The 13,279-nt window shown below is 41.6% G+C and overlaps 1 protein-coding gene across 2 annotated transcripts in view; it reads right to left on the bottom strand.

The window, feature by feature from the left end:
• Positions 1-13,279, bottom strand: part of OXCT1 (3-oxoacid CoA-transferase 1) — a 138,598-nt gene that overhangs the window by 114,115 nt on the left and 11,204 nt on the right. For both annotated transcript variants that reach the window (XM_029940950.1, XM_029940949.1), the window contains exon 4: positions 3,734-3,869. In XM_029940950.1, the coding sequence (XP_029796810.1) occupies positions 3,734-3,869 (136 nt within the window). The remainder of the gene's footprint in view (positions 1-3,733; positions 3,870-13,279) is intronic.

The raw sequence follows: 13,279 nt of genomic DNA, 5'->3' as shown, positions 1-13,279 counted from the left end.
GTCTTTCTCTGCCTGACTTATTTCACTTAGTATAACACCCACGTTCCATCCATGTTGCTACAAATGGCCAAATTTCATCTTCTCATTGCCATGTAGTACTCCATCGTATACATAAACCACATCTTCTTCATTCATCAGTTGATGGACATTTAGGCTCTGTCCATGATTTGGCTATTGTTGAAAGTGCTGCTGTGAACACTGGGGTACATAAGCCCCTAGGCATCAGCATTCCTGTATCCCTTGGGTAAATTCCTAGTAGTGCTACAGCTGGGTCATAGCGGAATTCTATTTTCAATTTTTTGAGCATCTGTTTTCCAGACTGGCCGCACTAGTTTGCATTCCCACCAACAGTACAAGAGGGTTCTGTTTCTCCACATCCTCACCAGCATCTATAGTCTCCTGATTTGTTCATTTTAGCCACTCTGACCACGTTTATTCATTTTTGAGAGACAGAGAGACAGAGGGTGGGTAGAGGAGGGGCAGAGAGAAATGGAGACAGAAATTGAAGCAGGCTCCAGGCTCTGGGCTGTCAGCACAGAGCCCAACACGGGGTTCGAACTCATGGACACGAGCTGAAGTCGGACATTCAACCGACTAAGCCACCCAGACACCCCAACAATCTCAATTCTTCACATTCAAATGGAACTGCTTGCTTGTATCATCGGGCTCTCAACTTTCTGGTCCCCACTGCTCTCCTGACATCATATTCTACATCAGTCTATCTGTAACATACTAAAATCAATTTTCAAACCTGAAGTACTTAACTTTATATATATTGAAAAACATGTATTTAAATGTTTTACTGTGTGCCACATGTAGGTATAGCCTGAATCTTATCATTAATAACAATGCCATTATTATATAATAATAATATAATATGTTCAAGTTCACTTAGAATTTATTCTAAAACATTCTAATAAACACTTCATCTACCACATTATCTAATGAAGGAAAAATTCAAAGTTAGGCAAAGAGTACAACATATAGGTAATTTATTTTTTTTTTCATGTTTGTTTATTTTTGAGAGAGAGGGAGAGAGCAAGCAGGGGAGGGGCAAATAGAGAGAGGAAGACAGAGGATCTGAAATGGGTCCCGTGCTGGACAAAACAGAGCCCAATGTGGGGCTCGAAATCACAAACTGTAAGATCATGACCTGAGCCCAAGTTGGACACTTACCCAACTGAGCCACCCACGTGACCCATTAATTTCGTTTTTAAAGGCTAAGAGTACTCTAAATTCTATCTCAGGGTAAAAACAGCTGTATGCAAAGTTCCTTTGTACCCTCTTTTGATCATCTTTATCACCTTCCTAGGTATCAAAGATTCAAACCTGATTTCCCTAGGTCCCTCCTTCCCCCAACTACTTTTCCAGCCAGTTTTCCCCACAGGGAAACAACTCTGGCCCTGAATATTTCCTGATATGCTCCCTGACCCTGAAACCTATTGTTATGGTCTGGCAACACCATATTCATGCTAGATAACTGGCCATTCAGCAGAAAGAACTGGTTTAGGTATCAAAGACAGTACGTTAATACTGAAAACAGATTTCCACTTGAACTGTGAAAACACTTTCTACTTCAGTTGGGGCCTTCAAATACTAAACCCAAAGTGGGCGTTAAAAGTTGAGACTTCAGACACTGAGTCATTGAAAGAGGTGGGATAATCTGGGGAAGGGAGGATTTGAGGCATAACTGGAAATCATCCAGATGACTTTCTCTATTCCATCTAAGGGACAGAGATAACTCCATTTTGTACTGTATTTTAAGTTAATAATATCCATAAAATTAAGCCATCAAAACAACTGTAATAACAGTCCCTGCTATAAAATATTTTTTATGTCTATCCTCCTTAAATACTTTATTCCTTCTCTCTGTCCATTGGGGCAAAGGCCTAAAAGTGGTCAAATTCTACACACAGGCTCTGCAGGCACCACCAGCCCCCTGCACCCAAACCCCAACGGGAGTCCTCATCCCTACTGCTTCATCAACGCTTCTCGGGCTCACAGGCTGCCAAGCAGGTTGCCAGAGCTGATGTTTACGTCTCGGCCACTAAGGTGGGCAGAGAGACGCTGACCTCTTTCAGTTTGAACAATATAAAGAAATACTAAGAAACACCCATGTACATGCCCTCTGACAAAATAAAGGATAATGCAGAAGATAAAAGAAATAACTGAAAGGTTAGTTTTCAAGGGCTCTACAACCCAGAGAAAAAGGGATCTCAACCTACAAGATGAAGAGGGAAATTTATGCTAGCAACTGAATTGTGTCTCCTGCAAATGCACAGGTTGAAGCCCTAACCTCCAATGTGACTGTATCTGGAAACATGGCCTTTATGGAAGTCATTAAGGTTAAATAAAGTCAGAAGGGTAGGGCTCTGGGCCAACAGGATTAGTGTCCTTTTAAGAAGAGACCCCAGAGCACTCATTTGCTCGTGTGCATCCTCTCCCTCTCCTGCCCTCCTCCCTCTACAAGAATCACATCAGCCTGTACCTTGAGCTTGTACTTCCCCAGCTGCCAGCACAATGAGAAATCACTTTCTCTGGCCTGAGCCACCCAGCGAGCAGTCTAAGACAGGATACCTTTTGTTATTTTCAAAACACTTTAAATGAAAACCAGATAAATGCTAAGCACAGTGGGAGGCTGACAAACACAGCTCCCAACAACACTGCCAAGGGACAGGCTGTGACCTGCGTAATCCTGTATAGCCTCAGGTAGAAAACGGTTCTCCCCTGCATGCTCTCTCTAGACAATCGCATACTGGGAGTTATTTACTGATTGTTTTAATTCTGCTAGATCACATTATTACCAATGTAGTGAAGTTAGTGATAATAATAATTCTGTTGACAAAAATAAAGCAGAGTGGTGGATTCAATTTCAGAGATGAAGGCAGGTGATGTCAAATTAGAAGACAAATGCCTAGCGGGCAGCTGGGTGGCTCAGTTGGTTAAGTGTCCAACTTTGGCTCAGGTCATGATCTTGAGGTTTGTGGGTTTGAGTATCTATGCTGATGCTTCAGGGCCTCCTTGGGACTCTCTCTCTCTCTTCCTCTCTCTCTGCCCCTCCCTGACTCATGCTTTTTCTGTCTCTCAAAATAAATAAATGAACTTAAAAAAAAGATGACAAATGCATATAACCTACAGACCTTTGTTTAACTCAAATGGCTTCAAAAAGTTTCCTCTATGACAAACTCTTTTACCAGTTAAGACGTAGTGTAAGAAGTGAGTGGAGGCTTGCTACACTACTGCAGTAACTGGCCTGCTCAGTAATGACATCAATTCCCTGGAGACCTGGACCCTGATTCCAGCACTTACTCTGGGACACATCCAGTTCTACCCTCCATGGGCTCCACTTTCCTGATGTCCCAGCAAGAACATTTTCCTCACAGGTTTCTAACCCTATGATTCACGGGAACGGACTCTCAGGACAATCCTCCAGCATCTTGGCAAGTCTTACTGCAGGATTCCAGCACAATATGTATCATCATGCTGAACTTAAAATTTATCCTGTAGCCTAGATATTTTTACTAGAAATACCTCCCCCCCCCCACTCAGTGCACAACAACAGAAAATAACAGTCTTCTAGCCATCAGCACGTGTGGCTTACAAACAAATTTCCTTGGGCCAGCAAAATCGCATCCTTTCTGCCTTACCTCTTTTGCAAAAGAAAATTCCTAGTGGGAAAAAGGTAAATTTTAAAATAAGTTACTGCTGTGAGAGAGGAGCAGAGAAATCTTACCTGAGGTGTCAGCTCTACTTCTAATTCACCACTCAAGTACTGTCGTTCAAATTCTGCATTTTCTCCCACATAGGAAGACACCATGCGTTTTATCTGCTTGGATCGGAGCAAAAGGCCCAGGCCAAAGTTGTCAACCCTAGCGGAAAAATGCAAACAGCTTGCCATCAAAGCAACATCAGACAGAACACTAATATCCCAGATTTTCACAAACATGAAATGTTATTAATTTAAAGAAGTCCCTTCTGTCGGGCATTTCCCCCATATTCTCTCAGTCCCCCACTGCCCAAAGAGCCTTGCAAGGTGGCTATTCTTTTCTTATTTTACAGCAGAGGAAACTAGAGCTCAAAACCTTCTAATGATTTCTGGCAGGATGTTGGGAGACACAACCTGTATCCAAACCCACACCAACCCTACAAATCTACCCTGCCCCTTTCATTCTTTCCACTGCTCCAAAGTGATGCCAGGGTAGATGAGAGGCAGAGAGGAACTGGACCTTTGCCTTACACTCTGAAGGCAAATATAGATGCAAAAGCAATGCGCCTCTCCTGATCTGCACTGGCTCCAAATGGAGAAATTCATCCTGTCCTAAAAAGAGAGCAAGGCTTTCTCATGTTTAAAAGAAGGAAGAACAGCATACCCTTGAAATTTGTACCCAAATTATAAATAACTATGAACATTTCCCCTAGATCATAGATATTTAGATCAAGAAGATTTAAACACTTAAATATTTTTAGCAGCAATAAAAAATAAGCAGATTAATAAAAAAAACAGTGAAAAGATAATAGGCAGCAAGAATAATGCTGTTATCTGTTTTCTATTAGGTTTTCTATACTATAATGTTTCTGTTAAGGTTAGGGTTCAGGGGCGCCTGGGTGGCTTAGTGGGTTAAGTGTCTGACTTTGGCTCAGGTCATGGTTTCATGGTTCGCAAGTTTGAGCCCTGCATCGGGCTCTCTTTGGTCAGCACAGAGCCATGCTTCAGATCCTCTGTACCCTTCTCTCTTTGCCCCTGCCCTGCTCATTATCTCTCTCTCAAAATAAATAAATAAACTTAAAAAATATTTCTAAGGTTAGAGTTCAATTTATTCTCTTTTAAATTTTAAGACTTTATCTTTTTTAGGGAAGTATTAGGTTTATAACTATGTTGAGAAGAAGGTACATAGATTTCGCACCCTTGACCCCACATATGCATAGCCTACCCAATTATCAACATCACTCACCAGAGTGCTACAGTTAGTACCAAGGATGAGCCTATAGTTGACACACTGGAGTTCAATGTCTTCTTAGAAATGGTGCATATAGTATGGCTTTTTTCATTTAGTGAAGGTCTCTAAGTTTATGCCTTTCTTATTTAGGTCTATTCTTTTCCAAAGCAAAATATACCTCGGATTTCAAGCAAAGTCAACGTGACAAGACAGATTAATAACCTAATAAATACTTTGCTGTTTTCAGTCACCTTAGCTCTAATCACTAGATAAACATTTCTAAGATAATGAAGAATGCTTAAACTTAATCTATAAAGCTATTTTTAAAAGAACTATGGTGAAAACCACAATGAGACACCACTGTAAACATGAAAGACTGGCTAAATAAAAAAAAAAATTAAAAAAGGAAATGCAAATTGTTGGAAAGAATATGGAACACCCAGAACTCTCACAGATGCTTAGGGGAATGTAAACTGATCCAACCACTTTTTTTTTTTTAAGTTTATTTATTTATTTTGAGAGAGAGAGAGAGAAAGAACAAGCAGAGAAGGGGCAGAGAGAGGGAGAGATAGAATCCCAAGGAGGCTCCACACTGTCAACACAGAAGCCACCACAGGGCTTGAACTCACAAACCATGAGATCATGACCTGAACATAGATCAAGTGTCATAAGGTTAACTGACTGAGCCACCCAGGGGCTCCCCAACCATTTTTGAAAAACTATTTGCAGTTTCTATTAATGCTAAACATAGGGATATGCTGCATCAGCAATCACCCTCCTTGGTCTATACCCAACAGCAATGCATACTTATGTTCACCTAATGACAAGAATATTCGTAAGAATATTCAAACTTACGTTCACCAAACAACGAAAACAGCAGCACTGTTTATGACGGCCAAAAACCGCCTCCCCAGTGCTACCCAGCAGAATAAATTGTGGTACCTCCACACAGTGGAATGCCACACAGCAAGGAGAATGAATCATCTACAACCCCTGGCAACAATGGATGACTCTCACAGAGAAAATGTCAAGCAAAAGAGTGACAAAAGAGTACTTACGGAATTACTCCTTCTCTATGAAGTTCCAAGTCAGACAAAACTAATGGATAACTTCAGAAGTGAGGATAATGGTTAAGTTCAGTGGCAGGAAAGGAAAACAGTGACTGGAAGGAGCAGGAGGTGGGCTTTCTGGTACACCAGTCGTGTTCCATTTAACGGTGCTGGGGGTTGGTTACATGGGTCTACAGCCTATACAAATTCTTCTAACTTTACACCTGTGATTGAACACTTTTCCATGTTACTCTATATTGTGCTACAATAAAGCCTCTTTAAAGATATGAATATCATGATAAAGCCAGAGTTCCTCCCAGAAACAGAACATTCATGATCTCTCCCTCCTAATCCCCTTTTTCTCATGGCCTCTCCCCTATGGAGCGTGCATCTTCTACATGGCTCAATCATCCAACAGTCCTTGGCTAAGTTGTTCCTATACCCACAGCTAGTGAGTTGGGTGCTGGGCCAGGGAGAGCTCTGAGATATCAAGAAATAAACATGTAAGCCTGTAATTACAACAGAGGGAGAGGTGTGTAAAGAGAGGCCTGCATCGAGTGTGATGAGAACACTGAAGACTGCCCAACAGAAAGGAGAAAGAGGTCAGAATAAGCTTACGATAAAGCAGAAAAAAACTCTTTGAGAGCGGAGTAGAGGTGTGGAAGTGATGAGCCAAAGAGGCAGATGGGCAGCTTTGCAAAGGTGTGCAGTAGTGTGACGGGCTGCGTGCCGAGTGTGACCGCAGTGTGGACTAAAAACAGGAGTGAGCAAGAGAGGTGCACGGTGGCCAGCTTGCGACTTATTGCATGAGCCATACCAAGGAATTAGTATTTCATCGTAAAGGAGATGGGAGACCCTGTGAATAATTTTAAGCAGAAAATGACAGGGTATACAATTAGTTAGAGATGTTCAGTGATTAAACAAAAAAAAAGGCAGGATCAGTTAAGAGGCTCGAAATAATCCAAACAAGTAAAGATGGGGTCTGAACTAAGGTAGCAACAATAGGAGAGGAGAAAAAGGGACAAATCAAGGGATATTTAGGGGAAAATCATTCACAGACTTGATGTAGATACAGACCCACCCCCGAATTCTGGCTCCGCAACGGAACGTAGGGGGAGAATGGACTGATGTGAAATTAGTCTACTGATTCCTAGTGACATCCCCGTGTTTGACTAGGACAAGGGTTAGTACATGCAGTTCCTTGTGTAACAAACCACTGACGTTTCTCCTAACAACCTCCTTTTCTCCCTCCTTCACTTCTCTTTCTGTCCCCACACCTCATGCCCACAAGTGCCCATCCTGCTCAAGGGGCTCTTAATTCCCAGCATGTAACATTTCCAAGGCTCTAACTTCACCCAGGCAGTCTGGGCACACTGAATCCCTCCAAGTAGCCCAGGTAACCATTTGCTAAACTTGTTTACAGTTCTAGCCTCCAGTACTGAATCTCGTAACATTTCCCATGCACCAGGAGTATAAAGGAATAGCTTCATGATTTATCCTCCTCCTTTGTTTCAAAAGAAAACTAAAGCCTAAATAAGTATTTTCAAGAGCACGTTTGAGATCCGGAGAGAATGCCATGAAGATTAATAACATGATTGTCCACTAGGGGGCTCCAAATCACCTCAGCTTCTCTGTCTCTTGGGAAACTAGACCTTCTCCACATTCAAACACAATGCCTTCTCCCAGTTTTCCCCCCTAACTGGGCTTTCTACCTAACTGGGCCCTCCCTTCTTAAGGTTAACAATTCCATTCCCCTAAATTCAGGTCCACCTGCAGCCTGCCCCATCCTAGGAGGTCTTCAGTACAAAAGTAATGATCTGTCACTTCTCTTTCACACTCTGCACCAACTATATTGGAAAATCCTGATGTTACCTTCAAAATCCATCCAGAATCTGAGCATTTCCCACTTCCTCCTCCATGACCTGCACCATCTCCTGCTTCAACCTTCCTGCCTCTACCCCGACCCCTGCAATCCACTCATAAAACAGTGGCCAAAAACATAAGTATAAAACAAAGTGTGTCAGGGAGAGGGGAAGGGGGGTGATGGTCATGGAGGACGGCACTTTTTGGGATGAGCACTGGGTGTTATATGGAAACCAACTTGACATAAACTATAAAAGAAAAAAAAAGTATGTCAGGTCACATTACTGCTCTGTGCTAAATGCTGCATGGCATTCATGTATTTATGTGAGAGCAGAGATCTCTAGAATGCCCTGCAAAACCCCATAAGATGGGATGCCCTTCAGTCTCAGACCTCATTCCACCCATTTCCTTTTGCACCCTTTTCTTCTGCTGGCCTCCTCACTGTCCCTCAAAGCCCCAGGCACACTGCCCAAGGCCTTTGTGCTGGCCTTTGCCTCAGAAACTCGTCCCCCGGTGATGCAAGGTTCACCCCTCACTTCTTCCAAGTCTCTGGTCAACTGCCACATCAATGAGTCGCTCCCTTGATTGTCTTTTTTTTTTTTTTAATTTTTAAGTGTTTGTTTATTTTGAGAGAAAGAAAAGAAAGAGGGTAAGCAGAGGAGGAGCAGAGAATGGGGGAGAGAGAGAATCCAAAGCAGGCTCTGGTTCATCAGCACAGAGCCGGAAATGGGGCTCAAACTCAGAGCCCAAACCAAGAGTCTGACGTTTAACCAATTTTAACTGACAGAGCCACCCAGGCGCCCCTGATCGCCTGATTTTCTGATGAAAAATGTTGGTCCATTTTCATGTTCCCAGTCCCCCTTTCTTGCTCTTTTTCTTTTTTTTCCACAGCACTGTAACCTTCTTACATTCTGAAAAATGTACTTATTTGTTATGTTTCCTATTTATTGCCTGCCTCTCCCCCACTGGCATGTCTGTCTTGTTCACTCTTGTACCCCCAAGCACCTGAAAGCCAATGCCACACACAGAAGGTACTACGCAAACACAGAATGTTTGTTGAATAAAGTTATTGCTTGATTTCACTTTCCCCCTCCTCATCGGCTCATCTCTAATAAAAATGAAAATCACCAAGTCCTTATGCTGGATATTTTCTATTTGCCTGTCCAGACCCATCCTCCAATCTCCTGCCTTCCCTATGCCAGGATGGCGGACTGTAGACTGAATAGGGGGGCTCCCCTGGCTCCCTGACCAGGTAGGAAGAGAAGGATGTCAGGATTTCTATTACCCTCTCTCCCTGACAAAATGCAGCATACTGGACAGCCCTCTCCATGAAGCTTTCTCCTAGGTCCTGGCAACCCCCTCCCCTCATTCTTCAGGCCTAAGGCTGGTGGTTAACAGTTCTTCTCTGCTACTAACTCCAGGGAAATTCAATATTCATGTCGCTTTCCCTCAACCCTAACCTCTCCTTTAAAGAGAGTCCCTTGGTAAACTCTTCAATCACCCAATATCAGAGCACCATCGATATCCTCTGGAGCCCTCTGTAAATAAAGTCGTAACAATAAAATAATCCATAAAGGTGAATATAGTCCATTTGCTTTCTGTAGTTTTAAATACCTAAAATCCCCTCCAAGTATACTGGTCTATATGATAAACCAGAATGTACTTGCTCAAGTCACTGACTTCAGAAATTTTTCTAACCACTCTCTCATGGCTCTCTGTTTGGCTTTTCAACCCATTATATATTTGAACTTGGCTCTGTTTGGAGATGAACTCTCTGTATTTGTTGATCTTGGCTCTGGGAACTATGTGTATTTAGCTTTTTGGTTTGCTTTCTTTCTGGACTAGCAGCCTGATATGGCATCGAAGCATAAGCCGAACATAAACCGCTTGGCCCAGGCTACCCCTAACCAGGGACAGAGTTAGGGCATACACCTGGCTAGCTTATAGTCAAGGTGTCTTCCTTCCAAGCCTTCCAACTCCCCAGTTCGGCAAACAGGCATCCCTTCTTTCCTGTGTATCAGACTCTGACGATATAGAAATGAAAAAGGCAAGACCCTTACAATATAAAGAGAGAAGAAATACACATGTCATTTTTTGCAAATGAGAAACTTCCTAGTAGAGAAACATGTGTATTAAGGCATCTGGCAGCTCTTCGACATTAAAGATTATTTTGACGGACTTTAAAAGAGATTATCTTGCCTGCCTGTAGTAGCCAACATTTTTCTAGCAAAACTAAAGAGAGAGAGATTTGACCTTCCTCCTACAGCACAACAAACTTAGGTTTCAAACATTTCAGTGGTTAAAAAAAAACAAATCTAAAATCAAGAATTCAGTAAGCAGGTACATTCATGTGTTTCACAGAAGATATAAATGTTCCACAGATATTTTTCATTTTTTGAGTCTGAAATTTCATTTTCTGAATTTTAATTTTCTGAAATTTCATTAATTGGAAATTCTCGTCAAAACAAAACTCTAATAAAAATGAATTTGCAATCATTTACCAAGCTGTATTTCTCTTGGTTGTTCTCATTTTAGTCATATTTAAATATCAGTTACAGTTTTTACTCTGATAATATCAAGGATATCAAAAAAGAAGACAGTGCTATATTTGGACAGAACATTAATTTATGACAGTTATATGGAACAGGTGAACACTCCCTTCCATGAGCTAAGCAGAGAAGTTCAAGTACACATCCCAGGAAGTGGTTAGCCCTTCCCAGACAAAATAATCAAATCTTAGAGGAACCCTTATAATCCGACAAGATGGCACGTTCTCTCTCCATTGAGCCCCTCAGAGCTGCAAATGCCTTAACAAATAGTTAAGAGGCCACAGTGGAGGGGCCACCTGCCTTTACTTTCTGGTTCAAAACCACTGGTGCAGAACGAGAAATTTTATTTAGAGTGAAAATCTGCTCATTGGGCCCTCACAGAGTTCCCGTAGTTCCTGACTACTACAATACCACATATAAGCAATAGTACTGTAACCACAAGCACAAGCATATGTATTTTCAGATAGTACTTACTAAGCTTCTACATGTAAGCTGACTGTCCTTGAAATTGTCTAAATTCCCACCTGCAAGAACTATAATTTAAAATAATCTTGTCATGGGGCCGCTGGGTGGCTCAGTCAGCTAAGCATCCAACTCTTGATTTTGGCTCAGGTCACTGTCTCATAGAGCTGCTTGGGATTCTCTCTCTCTCTCTCTCTCTCTCTCTCTCTCTCTCTTTGATCCCCTCCCCTACTCAGGCTCAAGCACAAACCTTCCCTCTCTCTCTGTCTCAAAATAAATAAACTTTTAAAAAAATAGTAAAATAAAATAATCTTGTCATGAGGAAATGAATGTGATTAATGTTAACACAGCTGTTCTTCCCTTACATTTTAATTGGTTGATATCTATTTGATTGTAAAACTTTTGGTTCATACAGGCTCGTAATTCATATGTCCAAGTCTTTTAAAAATTAATGAAAAGCATGTTTTCAATTTTTCCTACCTTCCTAATCAATCCATATATCAAAGTACTGATTGATCTAAGTGATCCTGAAGGGGAAAGTTTCTCTCTTCAAGACTAACAGTTAAGGCTCCATACTGAGGGAGGTAATTGGGACATGAGGGCAACAGGCCCCTTTCATAACTAAAAACAAAACAAAAACAATCAGGACTCCTGAAATTTGGAAAGACTTCCAATTAGGGCAGATCCTTCCATTAAAAAGTCTTCTTCTAAATGAGGGAGAAGTTATGACTTCTAAGTTACTCCTTGTACTCAACATTTCAAACCAGCTTTGGTTCTCCAACAGAGCAATGCTAAATTGTCCTTATTTTTCGGACTCTAATGGCCAAAACAAAGCCCTCATTCCCATAGACCTCTAGGATTTAAACCCACCTAATTGAGAGAATCAGCTGCCAAGGAGCATATGCAAAGTGTTTTCTTTGTGTTCAAGATTTGTGTTGTTATCAGTACTTACTCTGCATTAAGAATTTACACTGACTTACACCACCTCCCGGAAGCACTAAGCTAGCTATTTGGAACACCCTAGAGGTGCCTGGGTGGCTCAGTCGGTTGAGCGTCCATCCACCTTCGGCTCAGGTCATGATCTCACAGTTCGTGGGTTTGAACCCCTGTATCAGGCTCTGTGCTGACAGCTCAGAGCCTGGAGCCTGCTTCAGATTCTGTGTCTCCCTCTCTCTCTGACCCTCCCCTGCTTGCACTATCTCAGTCTCTCAAAAACAAATTTACAAAAATTTATTTGGGCGCCTGGGTGGCTCAGTCGGTTGAGCGTCCGTCCACCTTCGGCTCAGGTCAGATCTCACATTCGTGGGTTCGAGCCCCGAGTCGGGCTCTGTGCTGACAGCTAGCTCAGAGCCTGGAGCCTGCTTCCTGTTCTGTGTCTCCTTCTCTCTCTGCCCCTCCCCCTCTCATGCTCTGTCTCTCTCTGTATCAAATATTATTTAATGTTTTAAATAAAACATTAAAAATTTTTTTTAATTTATTTAGAACACCCAAAAAAGTCCTGATAGTCAAAAGTATTTTTAATAAATACAAAGTAAGTTCACATGGCATGGGATGAGTTTAAGACATATCAAGTTATTGGGGCACTTGGGTGGCTCAGTTGGTTAAGCTTCCCACTTTGGCTCAGGTGATGATCTTACAGTTCATCGGTTTGAGTCCCATGTTGGGTTCTGTGCTGACAGCTCAGAGCCTGGAGCTTTCAGATTCTGTGTCTCCCTCTCTCTCTGCCCCTCCACTCCTTGTGCTCTGTCTCTGTCTCAAAAATAAACTATAAAAAAATTTAAAAAAAAGAAATATCAAGTGATCATGAACAAGTCACTTCTCTAATTACAGATGAGTTTCCTGTTAAATGAAGGAATTAGAACAGATGGTCTCTACAACCCCATCCAGTTCCAGCACTCAGTGACTCGGCGCCTCAGGCTCAGCATAGTGGGGAAGAGAAAACTACCATAATAATAAATAAAGTACAGTTTGTAATATATATTGGGGAATGAATACAATTCAGTATACAAAGAAATACTAGAAATCTCCGAAGGAACCCAGAGAGGGGGAAAATCAGTGAAGGCTAGAGAAATTCTTTAACTGGATAAGGTTTTTGAGGATGTATAATCTGAGTTGGATCCTGAACAATGGGAAAGATGTGGATATGCAGAGAAATGGGAGAACCTTCCAGAAGAAAGCAAGAGCATAAATAAACTCAGCAAAGAAAACAGGAGCACAAATGTAAGGTTGGTTTCATGTCCTAAAAAATTGGTACAATTTATTCTAAATTGCATTTATACTACTAGGCTAAACTGCCAAAAATTTAGTTAATTTTTCAATTTGTTCCTTCAAAGTGTCTCATGGTTGAAAGAATACTGATAACTTATTGTCTTATATAGAAATACCTTTTTTCTTCATAACATAATATACCTTAATGTGC

Source organism: Suricata suricatta, chromosome 6 (assembly GCF_006229205.1).
Source record: "Suricata suricatta isolate VVHF042 chromosome 6, meerkat_22Aug2017_6uvM2_HiC, whole genome shotgun sequence".
Lineage (NCBI taxonomy): Eukaryota > Metazoa > Chordata > Mammalia > Carnivora > Herpestidae > Suricata > Suricata suricatta.
Note: the sequence above shows the minus strand (reverse complement) of the source record. Positions and strands in the feature narration are given on the sequence as shown.